Source organism: Molossus molossus, unplaced genomic scaffold, assembly GCF_014108415.1.
Source record: "Molossus molossus isolate mMolMol1 unplaced genomic scaffold, mMolMol1.p scaffold_m16_p_7, whole genome shotgun sequence".
Taxonomy (NCBI): Eukaryota; Metazoa; Chordata; class Mammalia; order Chiroptera; family Molossidae; genus Molossus; species Molossus molossus.
Window position 1 is genome coordinate 55,832,632 of NW_023425401.1, and position 20,358 is coordinate 55,852,989.

The 20,358-nt window shown below is 36.6% G+C and overlaps 1 protein-coding gene and 1 pseudogene across 2 annotated transcripts in view; one reads left to right on the forward strand and one right to left on the reverse strand.

The window, feature by feature from the left end:
• Positions 1-20,358, reverse strand: part of RELN (reelin) — a 576,569-nt gene that overhangs the window by 385,759 nt on the left and 170,452 nt on the right. For both annotated transcript variants that reach the window (XM_036246852.1, XM_036246851.1), the window contains exon 3: positions 5,298-5,433. In XM_036246852.1, the coding sequence (XP_036102745.1) occupies positions 5,298-5,433 (136 nt within the window). The remainder of the gene's footprint in view (positions 1-5,297; positions 5,434-20,358) is intronic.
• Positions 19,126-19,372, forward strand: LOC118619957 (annotated as a pseudogene).

A 20,358-nucleotide genomic window follows, 5' to 3' on the forward strand; every position in this document is an offset into this window, starting at 1 on the left:
ACAAAGGATCCCCCATAAGGATATCTGCTAATTTCTCAACAGAAACAATACAGGCCAGAAGGGAATGGCATAAAGTATTCAAGGTAATGAAAAAGCAGGAACTGAATCCAAGACTACTCTATCCAGCAAGGCTACCTTTGAAAACAGAAGATGAAATAAAGAGCTTCCCAGACAAAAAAAAAGGGGGGGCTAAGGGAATATATTAGCACCAAATAAGCACTACAAGAAATGTTAAAAGGACTGCTGTTATAAGCAAAAGAAATAGAGAAAGAAACATCACCATAATAAATAAATACATATCAATAATAATCTTAAATGTAAATGAATGAAATGATCCAATCAAAAGTCACAGAATAGCTGAATGGATAAAAAAGCATGAATTATATTCATGTTGTTTAAAAGAGACTTACCTCACAATAAAAGACTCACATAGGTTGAAAGTGAAAGGATGAAAAAAAATTTTCCAAGCTAATGGAAATGAAAAAAAAAAGAGCTAGGGCAGAAATAGTCATATAGAATAAAATAAACTTCAAAATGAAGACCGTAACAAGAGACAAAGAAGACCACTACATAATATTGAAAAGATCTATCCAAGAGGAGGACATAACCTTGGTAAACATATATGCACCCAATATAGGAGCAACAGAATACGTTAAACAAAACTTCTGGAGGACTTCAAAGGAGTAATCAACAGCAATACAATCATAGCAGGGGACTTCAACACCCCGCTGATATCACTGAATAGATCTGCTAGACAAAAAATAACACAGAAACAGAGATTCTATATGATGCACTGGATCAAATGGATTTAATATATATATTTATAGACACTTATACCCCAAAACTGCAGAATTCACATTCTTCTCAAGTGCCCAAAGGACATTCTGAAAGATAGCCCATCTGTTAGGACACAGACTAAGTCTCCACAAGTTCAAGAAGACTGAAGTCATATCAAGCATCTTCTCAGATCACAATGGCATGAAACTAGAAATCAGTTTCATCAAAAACATTCAAACACATGGAGACTAAATAGTATGTTATTAAACAATGAATGGGTTACCAAGGAGATCAAGGAAGAAATAAATTTCCTGAAAATCAATAAAAATGAACATACAACAACACAAAACCTATGGGACCCAGTGAAAGCAGTCCTGAGAGGACAGTTCATAGCAAGCACTTCAGGCCTACTTTGCAAAACAAAAAACATTTCTAATAGACTAACTCTACAACATAAAGAACTTGAAAGTAAACAAAAAGAAAAACCCAGAGCAAGTAGAAGAAAATAAATAGTAAAGGTCAGAGCAGGAATAAACAACATAGAGACTTAAAAAAACAAACCAAAAAAAAAAAAAATTTCAAAAGATCAATGAAACAAAGAGCTGGTTCTTTGAAAAAATAAACAAGATTGATGAACCTTTACCCAGACTCACCAAGAAACAAAGAGAGAAGACCCAAATAAACAAAATCAGAAATGAAAGGAAGAAGTAACAACTGACACCACAGAAATACAAAGGATCATTAAAAAATACTATGGACAATTATATGCCAACAAAATAGGCAAAATGGACAAACATCTAGAATCACACAATCTCCCAAAACTCAATTGGGGAGAGACAGAAAACAGACCAATAACAACTAAGGAAATTGATAATGTAATCAATAAACTCCCAGCAAACAAAAGCCCACACCTGGACAGCTTCACAGGCGAATTTTACCAAACATTCAAAGAACTAACACCCATTCTCCTCAAACTATTCCAAAATATTCAAGAGGAAAGAAGACTTCTAAGCACTTTTTATGAGGCCAGCATAATCCTAATTACAAAACCTAATTAAGAAAAAAGAAAACTAGAGGCCAATATCCCTGATGAACACAGATGCCAAAATCTTTTTTTAATTTTTTTTTATCCTCACCCGAGGACACTTTTCCATTTTTTGTTCAGGTAGAGTGGGAGGGAGAGAGAGGAACAGAGAGAGAGAGAGAGAAACATCGATGCGAAAGGAACACATCGAGTGGCTGCCACCCGCACAACCGACCAGGGCCGGGGACAAACTACAGCCGAGGTACGCGCCCTTAGCGGGAACCAAACCCGGGTCTCTCAGGACCGCAGGCCGACGCTCTAACCGCTGAGCCAAATCGGCCAGGGCCAAAATCTTTAAAAATATATTAGAAAATTGGATCCAGCAACATGTTAAAAAAATTATTCACCACGACCAAGTTGGATTTATCCCAGGGATGCAAGGCTGGTACAATATTCACAAATCAATAAATGTGATACACCACATAAACAAAATGAAAAATAAAAACCACATGATCATATCAATAGACACTGAAAAAACATTTGACAAAATACAGCATCCATTTCTGATAAAACCGCTCAGCAAAGTGAGAATAGAGGGATCATATTTCAATATAATGAAGGACATATATGAAAGACCTACAGCCAACATCATACTCAATGGGCAAAAATAAAAAGCATTCCCTTAAGAACAGGAACAAGACAGGGATGCCCACTTTCACCACTATTATTTAACATAGTACATCTTAGCCACAGCAGTTACATAAGAAGAAAAGATAAAAGCGATCAAATCGGAAAGGAGGAAGTGAAACTGTCATTATTCACAGATGACATGATATTCTACATAGAAAACCCTAAAGACTCCATCAAAAATTTACTAGATTTAATAAATGAATTTGGCAAACTAGCAGGATACAGAATTAACATCCAGAAATTGATGGCCTTCTTATACACCAGTAATGAACACTCAGAAAGTGAAACTAAAACAAACAAACAAATAAACAAACAAAAACCCATTTACCATTGCAACAAAAACAAAAATACCTAGAAATAAACTTAACCAAGGAGGTAAAAGACCTGTTCTAGCAAACTACAGGACATTGAAAAAAGAAATAGAGAAATATATAAAAATGTGAAAACATATACCATGTTCATTGATTGGAAAATCAACATCATGCCCTGGCTGGTTTGGCTCAGTAGTTAAAGCATCGACTAAGGTCCTGAGAAACCTGGGTTTGGTTCCCGCTAAGGGCGTGTACCTTGGTTGCAGTTCATCCCTGGCCCTGGTTGGTTGTGCAGGTGGCAGCCACTCGATATGTCCCTTTCACATCGATGTCTGTCTGTCTGTCTGTCTCTCTCTCTCTCTCTCTCTTCCTTTCTCTCCTTCCCACTCTACCTGAACAAAAAATGGAAAAATGTCCTCGGGTGAAGATAAAAAAAAGAAAAGAAAAGAAAATCAATATCATTAAAATATAAACCACAGAACTTATATGCATGTATGCATGACCAATGGACATGGATAACTAAGCCGGGGACAGGGCGGGGGTAGGGTGGGTAGGGGGGTGCCAATGGGGTAAAAAAGGTAAAATATCTGTAACAAAAAAATAAATAAAAAATAAAAAAAATAAAAAATGAAAAATAAAATTCCCTGTGGAAATAAATAAATAAATAAAACCTATTTGAATGCTCCTAAAAATATATATATATATATATATATATATATCCATACAACTTAAAGCAATCTACAGAGTCAATGCAATCCCCATTAAAGTACCAATGGTATATTTCACAGATCTTGAAAAAATTCTCCAAATGTTTATATGAAACCAAAAAAGACCTTGAATAGCCACAGCAATCTTGAAAAAGAAGAACAAAGTAGGAGGGATCACAATACCAGATATCAGCTTATACTACAAAGCCATCATAATCAAAACAGCCTGGTACTGGCACAAGAACAGGCATACAGATTCATGGAACAGAACAGAGAACCCAGATATCGACTCAAGACAGTATGCACAATTAATATTCAACAAAGGAGGCAAGAGCATACAATGGAGATAAAACAGTCTCTTCAATAAATGGTGTTGGGAAAATTGGATAGCTACATGTAAAAATATGAAACTAGACTACCAACTTACATCATTCATAAGAACAAACTCAAAATGGATAAAAGACTTAAATGTAACACATGAAACCATGAAAAATCCTAGAAGACAATGCAGGCAGAAAAACTCAGACATCATATGTAGCGGAATTTTCACTGATACATTGCCTAGAGCAAAAGAAACAAAGGAAAAAATAAATAAATGGGACTACGTCAAACTAAAAAGCTTCTGTACGGCAAAAGAAACCAACATCAAAATGAAAAGGGAATTCACTCCCTAGAAAAATATATTTGCCAACAATACATCAGATAAGGGGTTAATATCCAAAATATACAGAGTACTCATACAACTCAACAAAAGAAAGACAACCCAGTTAAAAAATGGGCTGAGGACCTGAATAGACACTTCTCCAAACAGGACATACGAATGGTCAGGAGACATATGAAAAAATGCTCAAATCACTAATCATCAGAGAGATGCAAATTAAAACAACAATGAGGTATCATCTCATACCTGCCAGAATGACAGCCATCAACAAATCTTCAAATAACATGTGCTGGCAAGGGTGTGGAGAAAAGGGGACTCTCGCACACTGCTGATGGGAATGCAGACTGGTGCCGCCACTATGCAAAACAACATGGTGTTTCCTCAAAATATTAAAAATTAAATTGCCATTTGACCCAGTGATCCTACTTCTTGGCATATAGCCTAGGAAACCTGAAACACCAATCAGGAAGAATATATGCACCCCTATGTTCATAGCAGCACTATTTACAATAACTAAGATCTGGAAACAGCCCAAGTACCCATCAGTAAATGAGTGGATAAAACTGTTGTGGTACATTTACAGAATGGAATACTATGCAGCTATAAGACAGAGAGTTCTCTTACCTTTTGAGACGACTTACAGGGACCTAAAGAGTATTATACTAAGTGAAATAAACCAATGAGAGAAAGACAAGTACCACATGAACTCACTTATTTATGGAACATAATGAACAAAATAAGTTGTCAACCAAGAGAGATCCAGAATCATGGAAGTAAGGAACAGACTAACAAATCTCAGAGGAATGGGGGGTGGTGGTGAGAGGGGTGGTAAGAGCGAAATCAAAGAACTTATATGCATATATGCACAACCAATTGACAGAGACATTAGGTTGGGGAAAGCAGGATGGGGGTGGGAGTGGGAAGGAGGGGGTTAATAGGGGAAAAATGGGGACATCTGTAATACTTTCCACAATAAAAAAAAGTTTACATCTCTTTTGACACCAAAATTTGTGGCTTTCATTGTAGTCAACTTGTCAAAATAATACATTTAAATAGTTACTCTATATGTAACTCAGTGAGAGGTATATTTCACTTCCATACCAGTCACAGACGTTGTAGGTACTTACATGAAATTCACGCAGCCTGTGCCAGCAGGTGGAGCAATCCAGACAAAGCTGAGGTTGGTTGTGGGCAGATGACTCACATGAGAGGCCACCACACTGCACATAAACTGGTTACCAAACTGGTGGTCAGACATGATCCCTGAGAGACAGAAAGGACGGGAAATGTGTTATAAAAACAAAAAAACAAAGTCTTTCTTATGATGGCATTTTTCAGTTGTTAAGATTCATAATGCTGTTTGGCTTCCTCATAAGTTATGTAACTTTCTACTTCCTTTTGTTAGAAGGAAATTAAACATTTAAAACATTATTATTCAGCAGTAAGCTAACAAATGCATTGCCATAGTATTGGCTTTGCTTTGATTTTGTCTATCGGTCTTTGCCCATCACCAAAGACCACCAGGACCACATCTGCAGGTTGGATTTATTGTAAATGTTTACAGCAAGGAAGTTCAAATTCCATTGCTAACTGGAAGGTATCTCGGAGAGAGAAGATGTTAGAGGGGTTTGTTAAAATATTTGGGCTGGTGTTAAGTTATTTTAGAGGACAGGATGGTTAAACTTGCCCCAGAATTTCCAAATTTTGGTACTGAAAGTCCTGCATCCTAGGAACAACTTCTTCTTCCCCTCCATGCAGCCCTGTTAGAGATATTATAGGGAGGGTGGCTTTGCTTCTGGATTTGGTGCTATCAGAAAGTGTGGACAATTTTATCACTGAATATCTTAAGTTTTATCCAGGAGACACGCGAAATTGAGTAGGTCTAAAGCTGTGATTAAAGAAAAGCAGCACGAAGGGGCTGCTGGTCATTTTGGTGGTTTGCACCATATTCTTGCTTTTGTCAATGCTCAGGCATGACTACAAAAGGTCATGTTTTTATATCAAACCATCCCAGTTTCAGAGTGGTCTTGCTTGGTGTTGATGTTCTGTGAAACTACTTATGTTCAACACAGGAACACATCCTAGTTGTGAGTGCCAGGTCAGCTCCTAGCTGAGTTAGCAAAAGGTGGGTTGTTTTTGTTTCCCTTTTTCAATAAGGTGAATAGACACCTCACCAAAAAAGACATACAGATGGCAAATAAGCATATGAAGAGATATTCAATATCTTATGTCATTAGAGAACTAAAAATTAAAACAAATTGAAATGCCACTACACACTTAGTATAGCCAAAATCCAAAACACTGACAACATCAAATGCTGGCAAGGATGTGAAGCAACAGGAAAACTTATTTGTTGCTAGTGAGATTGTAAAATGGTCTAACCACTTTGGAAGATAGTTTGACATTTTCTTACAAAATTAAATATACCCTTACCATATAATTCACAATCACACTCCTTACTATTTACCCAAATGACATTTTATGTCCACACAAAAACCTGCACATGGATATCTATAGCAGTTTTATTCATAATTGTCAAAACTTGGAACTACCCAAAATGTCCTTCAGTAAACTAATGGATAAATAAACTGGGATACATCCAAATAATGGAATATTATTCAGAGCTAACGGGAAATGAATGATCATGCCATGAAAAGACAGGGATAAATAAATGTATATTACTAAATGAAAGAAGCCAATCCAAAATGGTTACATACTGTATAATTCCAACTATACTGCATTCTGGGAAAGGCAAAATTATGGAAATGATCAGTGTTTGCTGGGGGTTAGAAGGGAGAGATGAATGACTACACAGAGCTTGAGATTTTTAGGGCAGTGAAACAATTCTGCATGATACTACAATGGTGGAAACATGTTATTATGTATTTGTCAGAATGCATAGAATGTACACTACCTCTTGTGAGCCCTGATGTAAACTATGGACTTTCAGTGATAATGATGTGTCAATGTAGGGTCATCTGTTGTAAGAATTATCACTGTGGTGCAGGATGGTATTAGTATGGGAGGCTCTCCCGGGCGGTGGGGGATGAGGGTACATGGTAAAGTTCTGTTCTTTCTATTCAATTTTGCTATTACCTAAAGCTGCTCTAAAAATAAAGTTTATTAATAAAAGCATTGCCAGGAGTGTGCAGTTAAATAAAGCATTCATTTATTGGCTTTGTGAAAATGGGCAAACAACTTACTCTGAGATCCAGTTTTCTTATCTATTAAATGGAAATATCATGTCCCCTGTATCCTGAAGTTATAGTGAAAATTAAAAGGCCCAATACATATGACAACTCCTAGTACAGTACACCCATATTTGGATAGGTGGCCTTCCTGCATGTCATCATACATTCCTCCACCCGTTGCACTTGCCCATCTTTCCAAGGAGTCTGTGATGGACTAGGTCGTTCACCTTTATATCCCAAGCATCTATCACAACATCTGACATATCACAGACAGTTAAGAAAGGCTTTTTGAATAGGTACAAGAATAATGTAACTAAAAATAAAAGACAATAAAAAGTATAACACATATGTTACATTCACTAGTGAAATAGGATCTTCTAGAATATAGTTGTTCTGAATAGTAGGTCATACTGGCCAAAGAAATAGAAAAATTGTCTATATTTTAATGTAGTCTAACAATGCTCTCTTTTTCATTCAATAATTCATTTTTTAAGCCGTATATTGAGATGAGATTCTTCAAGCCAGAGAAACCGCAAGATCAGAAGGATAAGAGACTCCCAGGGAAATCACAGAATGCTGACGGTGACTCAGGAATTGCTTCTCCCCTCTGGCCTGGCACAGAGCAGGGAGCCAATGTTTAGAAAATGACACATCTGCAGGAGTCAGCTTGGACAAAAAGGAAGACACAGGTTCCAGCCACAATCATTGTGGAATGGGAAATTAATCAAATAAAATAAAGTTTCGGGGTTTCAGAGTCTTGGTACAGGATTTACATTCAAATATCTCTTCATTCCTTAAAATTCTTCTTAGAAAGTGAGTCAATGTCTAGGCTACATATTACTTGACAGAATTTTATAAGGCAGCTATATTGTCATAATTACTGTATGACCTACCTGGATAAATATACCACAGAACAACAGTCTGGCAAGCTAACAGACTGGCCCAGTAGTTCCCCAATGTGGCTACAAAGAGGTATCACCTGAAGAGACTGAATAAATACTGATAACAGAGATTCTGAGTTAACTGGGTTGGGGTAAAGTCTCGGTAAAGAGAGTTTTAAAAGTTCACCAAACAATTCTAACATGTAACCAAGAACATGCATTAAAAACATGTCTTAGTAAAATTCTGTCTAGAATTTAGGGCTTAGAGTAGTATCACTATGGTATCAACATACAATGTGAAAGTATCCAGCAGTGTCTTACATAATCACTCTAGCAGTAACACAAAATATCCTATCTTCTTATCCAGCACTCCTAAAACCACCCCAAACATTTTTTCTAAGGACGTTTTTAATGTACCTTTAAGCATTATGAATGCGTACAGGGCTTTGCTTTTTTTAACACAGAGCACTGGCATATTATGCTGCTACCACATTTTAATGGGCATTTTCTTTGAGAACATCTAAAAGTTGGCCTGAGTTGCAATTATTAGAAATCAATTTATCTTATCAACCAGCAGGACAAAAACCAAACCAATATTTACAGAATTCTTATTTTGTATCGAACATGGCGTTAGACCCTATGGAGGTACAATGAAGAAATATGGGACATAGTCCTTACCCTGAAAGAACTGGAGCTGGGAAGACTAAACTGAAATAAACTAACAATCTAAATAAAACAGCAAGAAAATAAGTGCTAACTTGGTGGTATTTATGAAAAATACAAAATAGGAAAGAAAAAGCAATTAACATGGACAATTACAATAATAACTAATGCTTATTGAGCACTTACAGTGGCCTGGCATTATTGTAAGTGCTACATGAATATTAACCTTTTGAAAGCTCTTAACAGGACCTGTTATTTTCTTCATTTTACCAAACAGGACACTAATATAATAGAGATAATAGAACTTGTCTATGGTCACAGAACAAGTAGGCAGTGTGGCCTGCATTCAAACCAGTGTCCTGGCTACATAGTCAAAAACAGTTTTACTGAAGAGGGAGACTGAATCTGAGTCTTCAGGAAATGGTGAAAATTTCCCAACTTTTATTTACACGCAGCAGCAGGTATAATTGAGAGACTGTCCCCTCACTCTGACAAAGACTGCTGTATGACTTTGTCAGGATGCCCTCTCTCAAGCTTCAGTTCAAACATGTGTGAGCTGCTGGTCCATGAACACTAAGACCCCTTTCAGTTCCATAGCTGAGTACAATTTAAATGAACAGAAGAAAGATGGGAGGACATCACATAAAGGCAGACACAATGAGCAGAGGTGCGCATATAAAATGAGAGCGAGGAAAATAAAAGCAGTCAGAATCAGCTTCCAGTGCTCTATGAAAGCAATTTACTGCATCTGCCACAGTGATCTTCTTAGTGGCTTTTGTGTCATGAAAAACATATACCATCTAATTAATATATATGATTTATATTATATTAAGCCTATTCTTGGGATAAGTGAAATTTGAATTTGATAATTAATTTAAATTTATGACGGTGTTTTCCTTGCTGTATGCTGGGTAATAGGCTATATATTGAGGTTTTAATATTACTTGGAAAAGGGAAAATGAGATCTATAATAAAAGAATTTAATTATACTTCACATTTCAGGGAGATACAAGCATATAAAATATATGTTTGTATAATATATGGTGATGAAAAAAAGATTTGACTTTGGGTATTGAGCACACAATGCAATATACAGATGATGTATCATAGAATTGTGCACTTGAAACCTATATAATCTTATTAACCATTGTCACCCAAGTACATTTAATTAAAAAAAATAAAGATTTTATTTTCATTGTTGTAGTTGTGTATAAACTGTCACACACAATGTTCTCATATAGAATTTCTTCCATAGAGAAAGAAGCTATACTTTTCCCCAAGAGAACTAACTATGAGAGAACGTAAGTACTTAAGAAGTAAGGCTCTCCTGACCTAATTTTGGGCAAAGAAAGTAAAGTATATCCTTCAAACCCTGAAGTTCCATAAGATTGATAACTGTCTTGATTTTAGCAAGATTTTAAAGAATCCATGTTATAAACACATTTTCTTTTAAATACTCTATACCCTCACTTGAGAAATAAAGTCTTCACAATTCAGGAATAATTTCCATATCAAGAAATAATCAATAATTGCCAATGATATATCCGATAAGGGGTTAATTTCCAAAATATATAGAGTTCTCACACAACTGAACAAAAGGAAGACAAAGAACCCAATTGAAAAATGGGCAGAGGAGCTAAAGATTCACCTCTCCAAACAGGACATACAAATGGCCAAGAGATATATGAAGAAATGCTCAACATCACTAATCAAGAGAGAGATGCAAATTAAAACAAAAATGAGGTATCACTTCACACCTACCAGAATGGTGGCCATCAACAAATCATCAAACAACAAGTGCTGGCGAGGGTGTGGAGAAAAGGGGACTCTAGTATACTGCTGGTGGGAATGCAGACTGGTGCAGCCACTGTGGAAAACACTATGGTGCTACCTCAAAAAATTAAAAATTGAACTGCCATTTGACCCTGCGATCCTACTTCTAGGAATATACTCTAAGAAGCCTGAAACACCAATCAGAAAGAATATATGTACCCCATGTTCATAGCACCACTATTTACAATAGCTAAGATCTGGAAACAGCCCAAGTGTCCATCAATAGATGAGTGGATAAAAAAGCTGTGGTAAATATACACAATGGAGTACTAAGCACCTGTAAGAAAGAAAGATCTCTTATCCTTTGAGATAACATGGTGGGACCTGGAGAGTATTATCCTAAGCAAAACAAGCCAAGCAGAGAAAGACAAATATCACATGATCTCACTTATTTCTGGAATATAATAAACTAAACAAACTGATGAACAAAAGAGACCTAGAGTCATAGAAGGATGGTACAGATTGACAATCCTCAGAAGGGGGGAAGGGATAAGCCACAAAACTTAGATGCATGTATGCATAACCAATGGACACAGACAACAAAGCTGGGGACAGGGTCGGGGGGATAGGGAGGAGGGTGTCAATGGGGGGAAAAAGGAGAAACATCCATAACAAATATAAATTAATAAAGAAAAAAAAGAAATAATCAATATACTGCCCTGGCCAGTTTGGCTCAGTGGTTAGAGTGACAACGCAAGGACCAAAGAGTCATGGGTTCGATTCGTGGTCAAGGACACATACCTGAATTGGGCATTTGATCCCCAAATGGTCATGTGGGAGGCAACCAATAGATGTGCCTCTCTCACATCAATGTTTCTGTCTCTCTTTCTCACTCTCTCCCTTCTACTCTATCTAGAAATCAATGGAAAAACTATCCTTGGGTGAGGATTAAAAATAAATAAATAAATAAATAAATAAATAATCAACATAACTCTTTAAAACAATTATTCTTTTGACAAAGGAGTGTGTCTGAAATTCATTAAGTCATTCAATCCTTTAAATATGTAATTAAAATATATAATATTTATCTTATTAATCAAAGTTATATTTAAAAAATAGGAATCTATACAAGAGATTCTTTTATCCACTTTATACTTCTGCAAGATTAGTCTCACACATCTTTAATTCTTCTAAAGTTGTTTCCATGATCCCTTTTAAGACAGTGATACATATTTCTGTGCCTTCTGGGACATCATTTTCCTTGACAAGTCTTCAGTTATTTTAAGTTTGTGACTAAACCTTGTATGAACTCCATTTTCCCTCAGGAATGAATATTTTCTATGCTTTTAATGTGCATATCTTGGGTCTTATAACTGCAACTAGAATTTCTATGATCTCCCATCTCGAAAATGAAATGTACATATTCTCATCAAAATGTAGTCCATTCACTTCCAAGAAACACACTGAAGATTTTATTACCAAAAGTAACCAAAGTAGTGGAAAAATTACACATTCATGTTGGGTTTATTCTATATTTTGTAGATTAAAGATGTGAATTACTTGCCCTGGCTGGTGTGGCTCAGTTGTTTGGAGCATTGTCCCATATACCAAAAGGTGGCAGGTTCAATTCCCAATCAGGGCACATACCTAGACTGCGGGCTCGACCCCTGGTCAGGGTGCATGCAGGAGGCAGCTAACTGAGTTTCTCTCTCACATCGATGTTTCTCTCTCTCCCTCCCTTCCTCTCTCTGTGATCAATTAAAAATGAATAAATAAGCAAATAAATAAATAAGTGAATTACTCAAATCAGTTTAGTTTGTAATTTGTCATGGTTAGTGTTAAACATAGGTAGAACACGTCCTGGTTTATTTTTCATGGGTTTCAAGTATTAAGATATCTGTGGATGGGATATCATCAAAAGGCAAGTACTATATTAAGATTATAGATTTTTGTTTGTAAAAAATGTAACCTTCATATATAAAAAGGATAAAACCTTAAAATAAATATTATTTTATTACCTCAAACACTTTCAGAAAGTTTGATAGAATGTTTTGCCAGGAACTTTAATAAATGTATTAATTTATATCTACATAAGAAGTATAAGACAAAGATTTAAAATGATTTCTATTTCCTTTTATTTTCCTCAATTGTTTTTTCTTTAAAAGTGATATGTAAAGGCTTTCATTAGTTAATAAAAATGGACTGTTTTGAAAATCTAGCTTGGAAAGTTCGTGTTATATGTGAAGAGAGAAAATGAATTATGGAGTTTCTTTTTGTCACTGTTTAATCTTTTCATTCGATTCGAATATGAATAACTGTTTACTTACAGAATTTGATTTGTCTCTTATTTGCCTTCTTTGCTAGGTTAATGTACTCAAACATTTTAACAAAACCAAACAAAATTTTATTTGCTGCAAAGTAATCACAGAACTTCCTGACATCCTTATGGCAGCTTATCTGTGAAGTACAAGCCTGATGAGAATGGATGTGAAAAGATGCTCTCAAGTAGTGCTACAAGATAATGAATAGTACATGCACACACATTCACTTATATACATGAGGTATGTTTAATTTTTAAAGCATTGATTTGAAGCCATTTGGTTTCAGGTTTGTCTAGAAGAAAGAAAGTACTGAAACCCTTTTTAAGTCATTCTGGAATTGTATGTCTATAGGCCAGTTAGAAAATGTGTGAGGACCATGCTATTTCCATACCTCTTGTTAATTATGTAAAAGAGCTTATTCTAAGTCAACATGATTCTTTTCTCACTCACTGCAGTTACAAAGATGAGAATTTTTCCTGTTGCTTCTTTTCCTCTCCATTCCTCTCCCAGCACTACCACATACCAAATGCCTTCTCTGTGCCAAGTGTTTTCCCATATTATTACATTACTGCTATGCAGGAGGCAGTGGAGGGAAAGGGTGAGAACACAGACCCTGGAAGCAGTCTGCCTGAGTTCAGATCCTTTATCCACTACCAAGAAGCTGTGGACTCTTGGGCAGGCTACTCAAACACTCTATTCCTCGATTTCCTTCACAAGAAAATGGAGATGATGATAATAAGGTGGCTGTGGAGATTAAATGAGCATACTACACACATAGCACTGTATGTGTTAGCAATCATTATCATGCCCATTTTAGAGATAAAGGATAATTATGAAGAACCAGTGAATTGAGGTGACTCACCACAGATAAGAGAGCTAGTGCATAGCATTTAAACACAGGTCCATCTTTTGTCTTACACCACCCGCTGGCATTCTCCCTCCCTGTGCCCTTATGTGACAGTACCTCAGTTATGAGACAGACCCCTGTCCTGATCAATAAGAATCCTCTCCAAATACAGTGATGGAGTACAAGTGAGCAAGTGAGTGTGAGCAGGAAGAGGGCTCCTCCTCTAGGCACAAGGTCTGTTTCTCTCTCCCCCTTCCTACTCCCTCTCTAAATACCTGAATTTTTCATCAGACAGTTACTGGATGCCATTTGTAGTGGCATCCAGTCTGGGTAGACGTATCTCTGAGTTAGATACAGATTGAGTGAGATATCTTTAGGTAACAAGTGCTCCTCTAAGGGTCAAAGCCATTCAGTTACACTTAGGCCAATGAGTTTAACAGAGTAGAATCCTTTCCAAAGAGCTATGCAAAGTCTGCTTGACTTTAACTGAAGCTCTCTGACACACTAGTTTTTTCCCTCCTAACACTACATACTCTCCCTCCCGCTTAACAGTTGCCTGGTTTGCCCTGGCTGGTTTGGCTCAGCGGCTAGAGCATTGGCCCACGGACCAAAGAGTCACGGGTTCAATTCTGGCCAAGGGTATGCACCTTGGTTGCAGTTTGGTCCCTGGTCCTGGCTGGGATTATGCAGGAGGCAGCCAACTGATGTGTCTCTCTCACATCAATGTTTCTCTCCCCCTCCTCCCACCCTCCCACTGTATCTGAAGATAAATGGAAAAGTGTCCTCAGGTGAGGATTATAAAGAAAAAAAACAAAGAAACAGTTGCCTAGTGGTAGATAATCACTCCACATTGTCTGCCTTCAGCCTTTCCAAACTAAACACACCATGCTGGGTTCAGAACTATTCCACCTCACTACTGGGTACCTGCTGCTTTGACTTGTCCTGGTGTGTGTTTAATTCACAGCACAACTTCTAGTCTAGATGTGGAATTTTACACATATACAAGCTAAAGAAATCCAAAAAGGAGGCTTAAGAGATATAAACCCAAGTCAACATAGGAGGCTGAAAATATCTTCAGCAAAACTTTATTTTCAAAATAAAACATCTTATATAACTGAAACTCTATATCCACTGAAAGCAACTCTTCATCCCCCCTACATTTCCTAGCAAATACCATTCTATTCTCTGCTTCCGTGAGTTTGACTTTTTAGATACATCATACAGAGTAATGCAACATTCATTCTTCAGTGACCAGTTAACTACACTTGGTATAATGTCCTCTAGGTTCACCCATGTTGTCACATATGGCAGGATTACCTTCTTTTTTTAAGGCTGAATAATATTCCATTGTAGGTATATATCACATTTTCTTTATCCATTCATTCACTGATGGACATTCAGATTGTTTCTATATCTTGGCTATTGTGAATAAAGTTGCAATGAACATGGAAGTGCAGATAAATCTTTGAGATTTTGATTTCAATTCTTTTGGAAAGACACCCGTAAGTGGGATTGCTGGATCATATGTTAGTTCTATTTTTAATAGAAATAGTGGCTGCACCTTTTTATATTCCCACCCAAGAGGCACAAGAGTTCCAATGTCTCCACGTCCTTGCCACCGCTTATCTTTTATTTTTATTTTTTATAATAGTCACCCTAACAAGTGTGAGATTATATCTCATTGTGGTTTTTGTTTGCATTTCCTTGATAATAGTGGCATTTTCATATACCTATTGGCCACTCATGCATCTTCTTTGGAGAATTATCTATTCAAGAACTTAGCCCATTTTTTAAATAAGGTTATTTGTTTCTATACTATTGAGTTGTAAGAGTTGCTGTTCAACAGATACAAAATTTCAGTTATGCAAGATAAGTTGTAGAAATCTGCTCTACAACGTCGTGCTATAGTTAACAATACTGTATTGTGCACTTAAACATTTCTTGAGAGTAGATCTCATGTTGTGTCCTTAAAACAATAAATAAATAAATTTTTAAAAATTAATAAAAAAGAAAACTTTGTTGTAATAAATCCAGGCCCTATAAGCCACCTCCAATATTTTAAAGCCCATCTCTCTTCTTTCCTCACCGACAAAAACCTGCTGTTGACATTTAATGCAACACCAGAAGTACTATCCAGTATCCTTATTTAGACCCCTGCCTATCCTAGTTAAAAAAAGAAGAGGAAAAAGAGAAGACCCTGTATAGAATAATAAGAATTAATATTTTCTGAGTATTTAATGATGCAGAGTTCTAAGTTCTTTGCAAAGATTAACTAACTTATTCATTAAAAACTCTGAGAAGTATTATTACTCCCGTTTTACAGATGAGGAAACTGAAGCTTAAAAAAGTTAAAGTTGTCAAAATCACAAGTCCCTAGAGGAACCACTGGTCACTTGAGATGCAGCCCTGTCACTTTGTAGTGGTGCAAGCTTATTTAAATTAAGTCTTATGATCATTCTTATTTAATATGTAGGTAATAATAAGATCTATTTAACAAAATTATGGAAATAAGTAATAATTCATGTTGTAAGAATTAAATGTTAACTTGCATGTAAAGTGACGATGAGAGTATTCCTTAAATATTAAAATTTTATTTGCAGATTTAAGAATGTATTTCAGTCCTACTGTTTCTACTACACTCACACCAAACTCCCCTTTAAATAAGGAAGTGAACTGCAGATCACTCAGGCTTAGTGTGAAGCCCAGGCCAAAGCTACCAGTAGGGGCATGATAATACTTGGTTAACCCCCATAAAGTCTCTGTATATAAAACTAGGATCTGATTACCTTAACTCTACCTCCAGATTGGCTGACCTAAAAGAACTGTCTATAGCCCTGGCCAGTTTCGCTCAGCAATTAGAGAGTCGGCCTGCGGTCCAGAGAGACCCGGGTTCAGTTCCCGCTAAGGGCACGTACCTCGGTTGCAGTTTGTCCATGGCCCAGGTTGGGTCATGCGGTTGGCAACCACTCTATGTGTCCCTTCCATGTCGATGTTTCTCTCACTTTCCCTCCCTCTTTCCCTCCCACTCTATCTGAACAAAAATTATCAAAAAATGTCCTCAGGTGAGGATAAAAAAAAATAAGAACTTTCTGTAGCAAGGCTATCTATAAATAACTTGAGACTGCTGTCATAAATATAGCTCCAGTGAAAACTGATTTATCAAATATTTTATCAATGTTCACAATAATAATCCCACAGTCTTCAAACTTCTAATACCCAAAATTTTAAAAGAACAGTGAATCCTTCTCCCTTATTCCCTACTTTGACTATCAAAGTCCATACTTTCTCTGTAATATCCATGAACTGACCCTGTTGCCCATTTAGTCTATGACAGTGTTTCTCAACTTTTTAAATTATCACTCCTCTAACAAGCCTTTTAGGCATTTCCCCCTAACTATTCCCATCCCATGAAATTTTATATAAAATATATTATACAAGTGAAGCCTGGATATATCTATGGGTATTCTCAGTGGCAAACCATGGAATACAATCTTGCTAAGTAAAAGAATTTTTAGAGATATTGGGTAATTTCTCTGGGGGGTACAGAGAAATAAACTTGGATACTGTACACCACGCCATTGGACTTGTGCAACATAAATATGACAGCTGCTACCACCAACTCCTTGACATCAACCACATTTGAACTGAAATGACAAAACACCATCTCAGCTATTAAAAAAATATGTAGCAAGTTTCCACTATATCACTTGATTGAATATTGATTTCCTCATGCAAGGTCCCCACCTCATATTTTACTCTTCTATATCCAACTCTCCTAAGAGTGAGTCTCATAGGTGGAAACTAAGTTACATACCTTCACCCTGGAAAGGAAGTATGGAAATTCTCTTTTGGAATGGTGGTACTAACAATGTGGGAAAACTATATAAAAATGTTGAGCAACCATAGATGGTATATGTCTACCACAGAGGGCAAGTTCAAAGTCTATAGAGTTCTAAATTTCTTGATCCAAAAATAGCTAAAATAACTGATAGTCTTGAAAGGCCATGGCTTTTAGGACTATGTCCATTAACCTATATATTAAGTTTTTTTATTACTTACACTTTCATGGGCATTCTGCCACAGAAAAGCTATTGCATATAGCAGTTGATCTATTTGATGGACAAGAGGAAAAGCTCCCCATACCCGTCCTGGACAGCATAACAGATTTCCCAAAAAGCCACATCTGCTTTCTGATCTCAGATGGTGTAAATCTGGAATAAATGTCAGATATCCTTTAAACAATTAGTGCTCCTGCTAAAGAAGGAACATCAATGAGTTAGCATAATATTTATTGTCTCAGTTGAAGAACACTATCAAGTTTTGGAGTAATTATTGACCACTCCCCATCCCAGTCAATCAGTCATCGAGTCCTTCTGATATTATCTCAAAATTATTTAGCCATGTCCCCTCTTGCCTGCCCTTCCCACTATGGCCGTATGTCAGGCTTTCATCATCTTTTCTTTTACCAGTGCCAACAGTTCCCTAATTGGTCCCTTTGAGTTAAGTTTTTCCCCCTCAGATTAATTCTCAATATAGTTATCTTTATAAAATACAAATCTGATTTTATCATTCCACTGATTTAAATCCCTCAGTTGCAATCCATACTTATAAAGTAGCCCTAAATTCTTCTACATGACATTCTGCACTTTATCTATCTCTCTGGGTTCATTTATCATGACCCTTATTTAAAATTTATATTCCATCATGGCCAAACTATGTATACATCTGTGGTTTTCTTCTTGTTTTCTCTGCCTAGATCATGTGTTAGCAAATTATGGCCCATGGGTCAAATCTGAACCATGTCCTGTTTTTGCATAAGAATTGAGCTAAGAATGGTTTTACATTTTGAAAAGTTGTAAAACAAAAATAAGATTATCCACCTTATGATCTGAAAAACCCAAAATATTTGTTATCTGGCAGCCATTTATAGAAAAAGTTTGCTGACCCCTGACCTAAAGTGCCCTTTATTTCTCTGGCTTGGCTAAATACTTACTCATCACTTAATACACATATAAGATCATAAACCAGCTCCTTCATGAAATTTTCTATACAACGCCTTCCTATATTTAAGGTTAATGTTAGGAACATCTCCATGTTCTCATAATACCCAGACAGCAAATCGTTTCTCTCAAGAAACTTAATCTAGCAAAGAAAATAAAAGTAAAAAAAAAAATGTGATAAAGGTTATATTAAAAGGATGTATTAATCAGGTTCTTTGCAAGGGTACTTGACACGAAGTTCCAACACCCAGCAGCTGCAGTTGCTGCAGTTCCGTCTTCAGCTTCACGATGTTTCCATGGGCCAAAAATGCACTAAGTCATCTCCCAGTTTGGAGCATAACAAATAATGGCAAGGCAGATCCACCAGAAATGTACACCTGATTTCCATGACAAATATGATAATGCTGCATTAGCTAGAGGAGCCACTTTCTGTGTTGCTACATGGACATATACAGCAACACAAGTTGAAATAGAATGGAACCTGTCTCCTGGTGTCAGAGTCTCTCCAAAGGAATGGAGATATTAGTAATCATCCCAGCTGGTGTATTAAAGAATTGTTTTAAAACCAACTCATAACTGATGTCAAGTGAAAGTACTGTGTGCCCATTAAAATATGGCATGATTGGAGAAATAAAGTACATTTAAAACTTTTTTTTTAAAAAAAGGGATGTATCAATCAAGGAAATTCAGTTTTTCTGTGGTAACAAATTAACCCCCAGGTTGCAGCTCAACTTAACAGTATGATATGAGTCAAAGACTCATTGGGGAAGAAAGAGATCCTTCATGCCGGAACTCAGCAATCTAAGATATTTCCACATTGTAGCTATGCTATGTCAGTGTGCAGCTTCTGTTGCCATCAAGGCAAGGGGATAAAGAAACTTAGAGGCCCTGGCCAGGTGGCTCAGTTGATTGGAGCAGCGTCCCATACACCAAAAGGTTGAAGGTTTGATTCCTGGTCAAAAAACATACCTAGGTTGTGGTTCAATCCCCAGTCATAGAGCATAGAGAGGCAACCCACTGATGTTTCTCTCTCACAATGATGTTTCTCTCTCTCTAAAAATCAATAAAAATATTCTTGGGTGAAGTTAAAAACAAACAAACAAACAAAAAAAACCTAGAGGACTCACATCCTCTATTCCGTGCTTCAACTAGGAAATAGTATACTTTACTTCTGCTCATTTCCTATTGATCAAAATTATTTGCATGGTCCCCTTGAACTGCAGAGGGCAGAAAGTGTGGGAGGGCATACAGCTATTTCATGAGCAATAAAGGCCTCGACCAAAATGTATATACATTGAATTGGAGAAGAATAGAGTTCGACAAGAGTTAGGATTCTCTAGGAATTTGACTACAAAGTGGCAGAGAAAATCATGAAGTCATGATAGAAGATGGTAATAATAAAGAAACAAATGTAAGGTTCTGTACATCCCACAGAAAGGAGCAGAGTCTCTTCAGTACCACGGAGAGCTCCTACACTTTAAATTACTTTGATACCATATGATGTCAATTGTA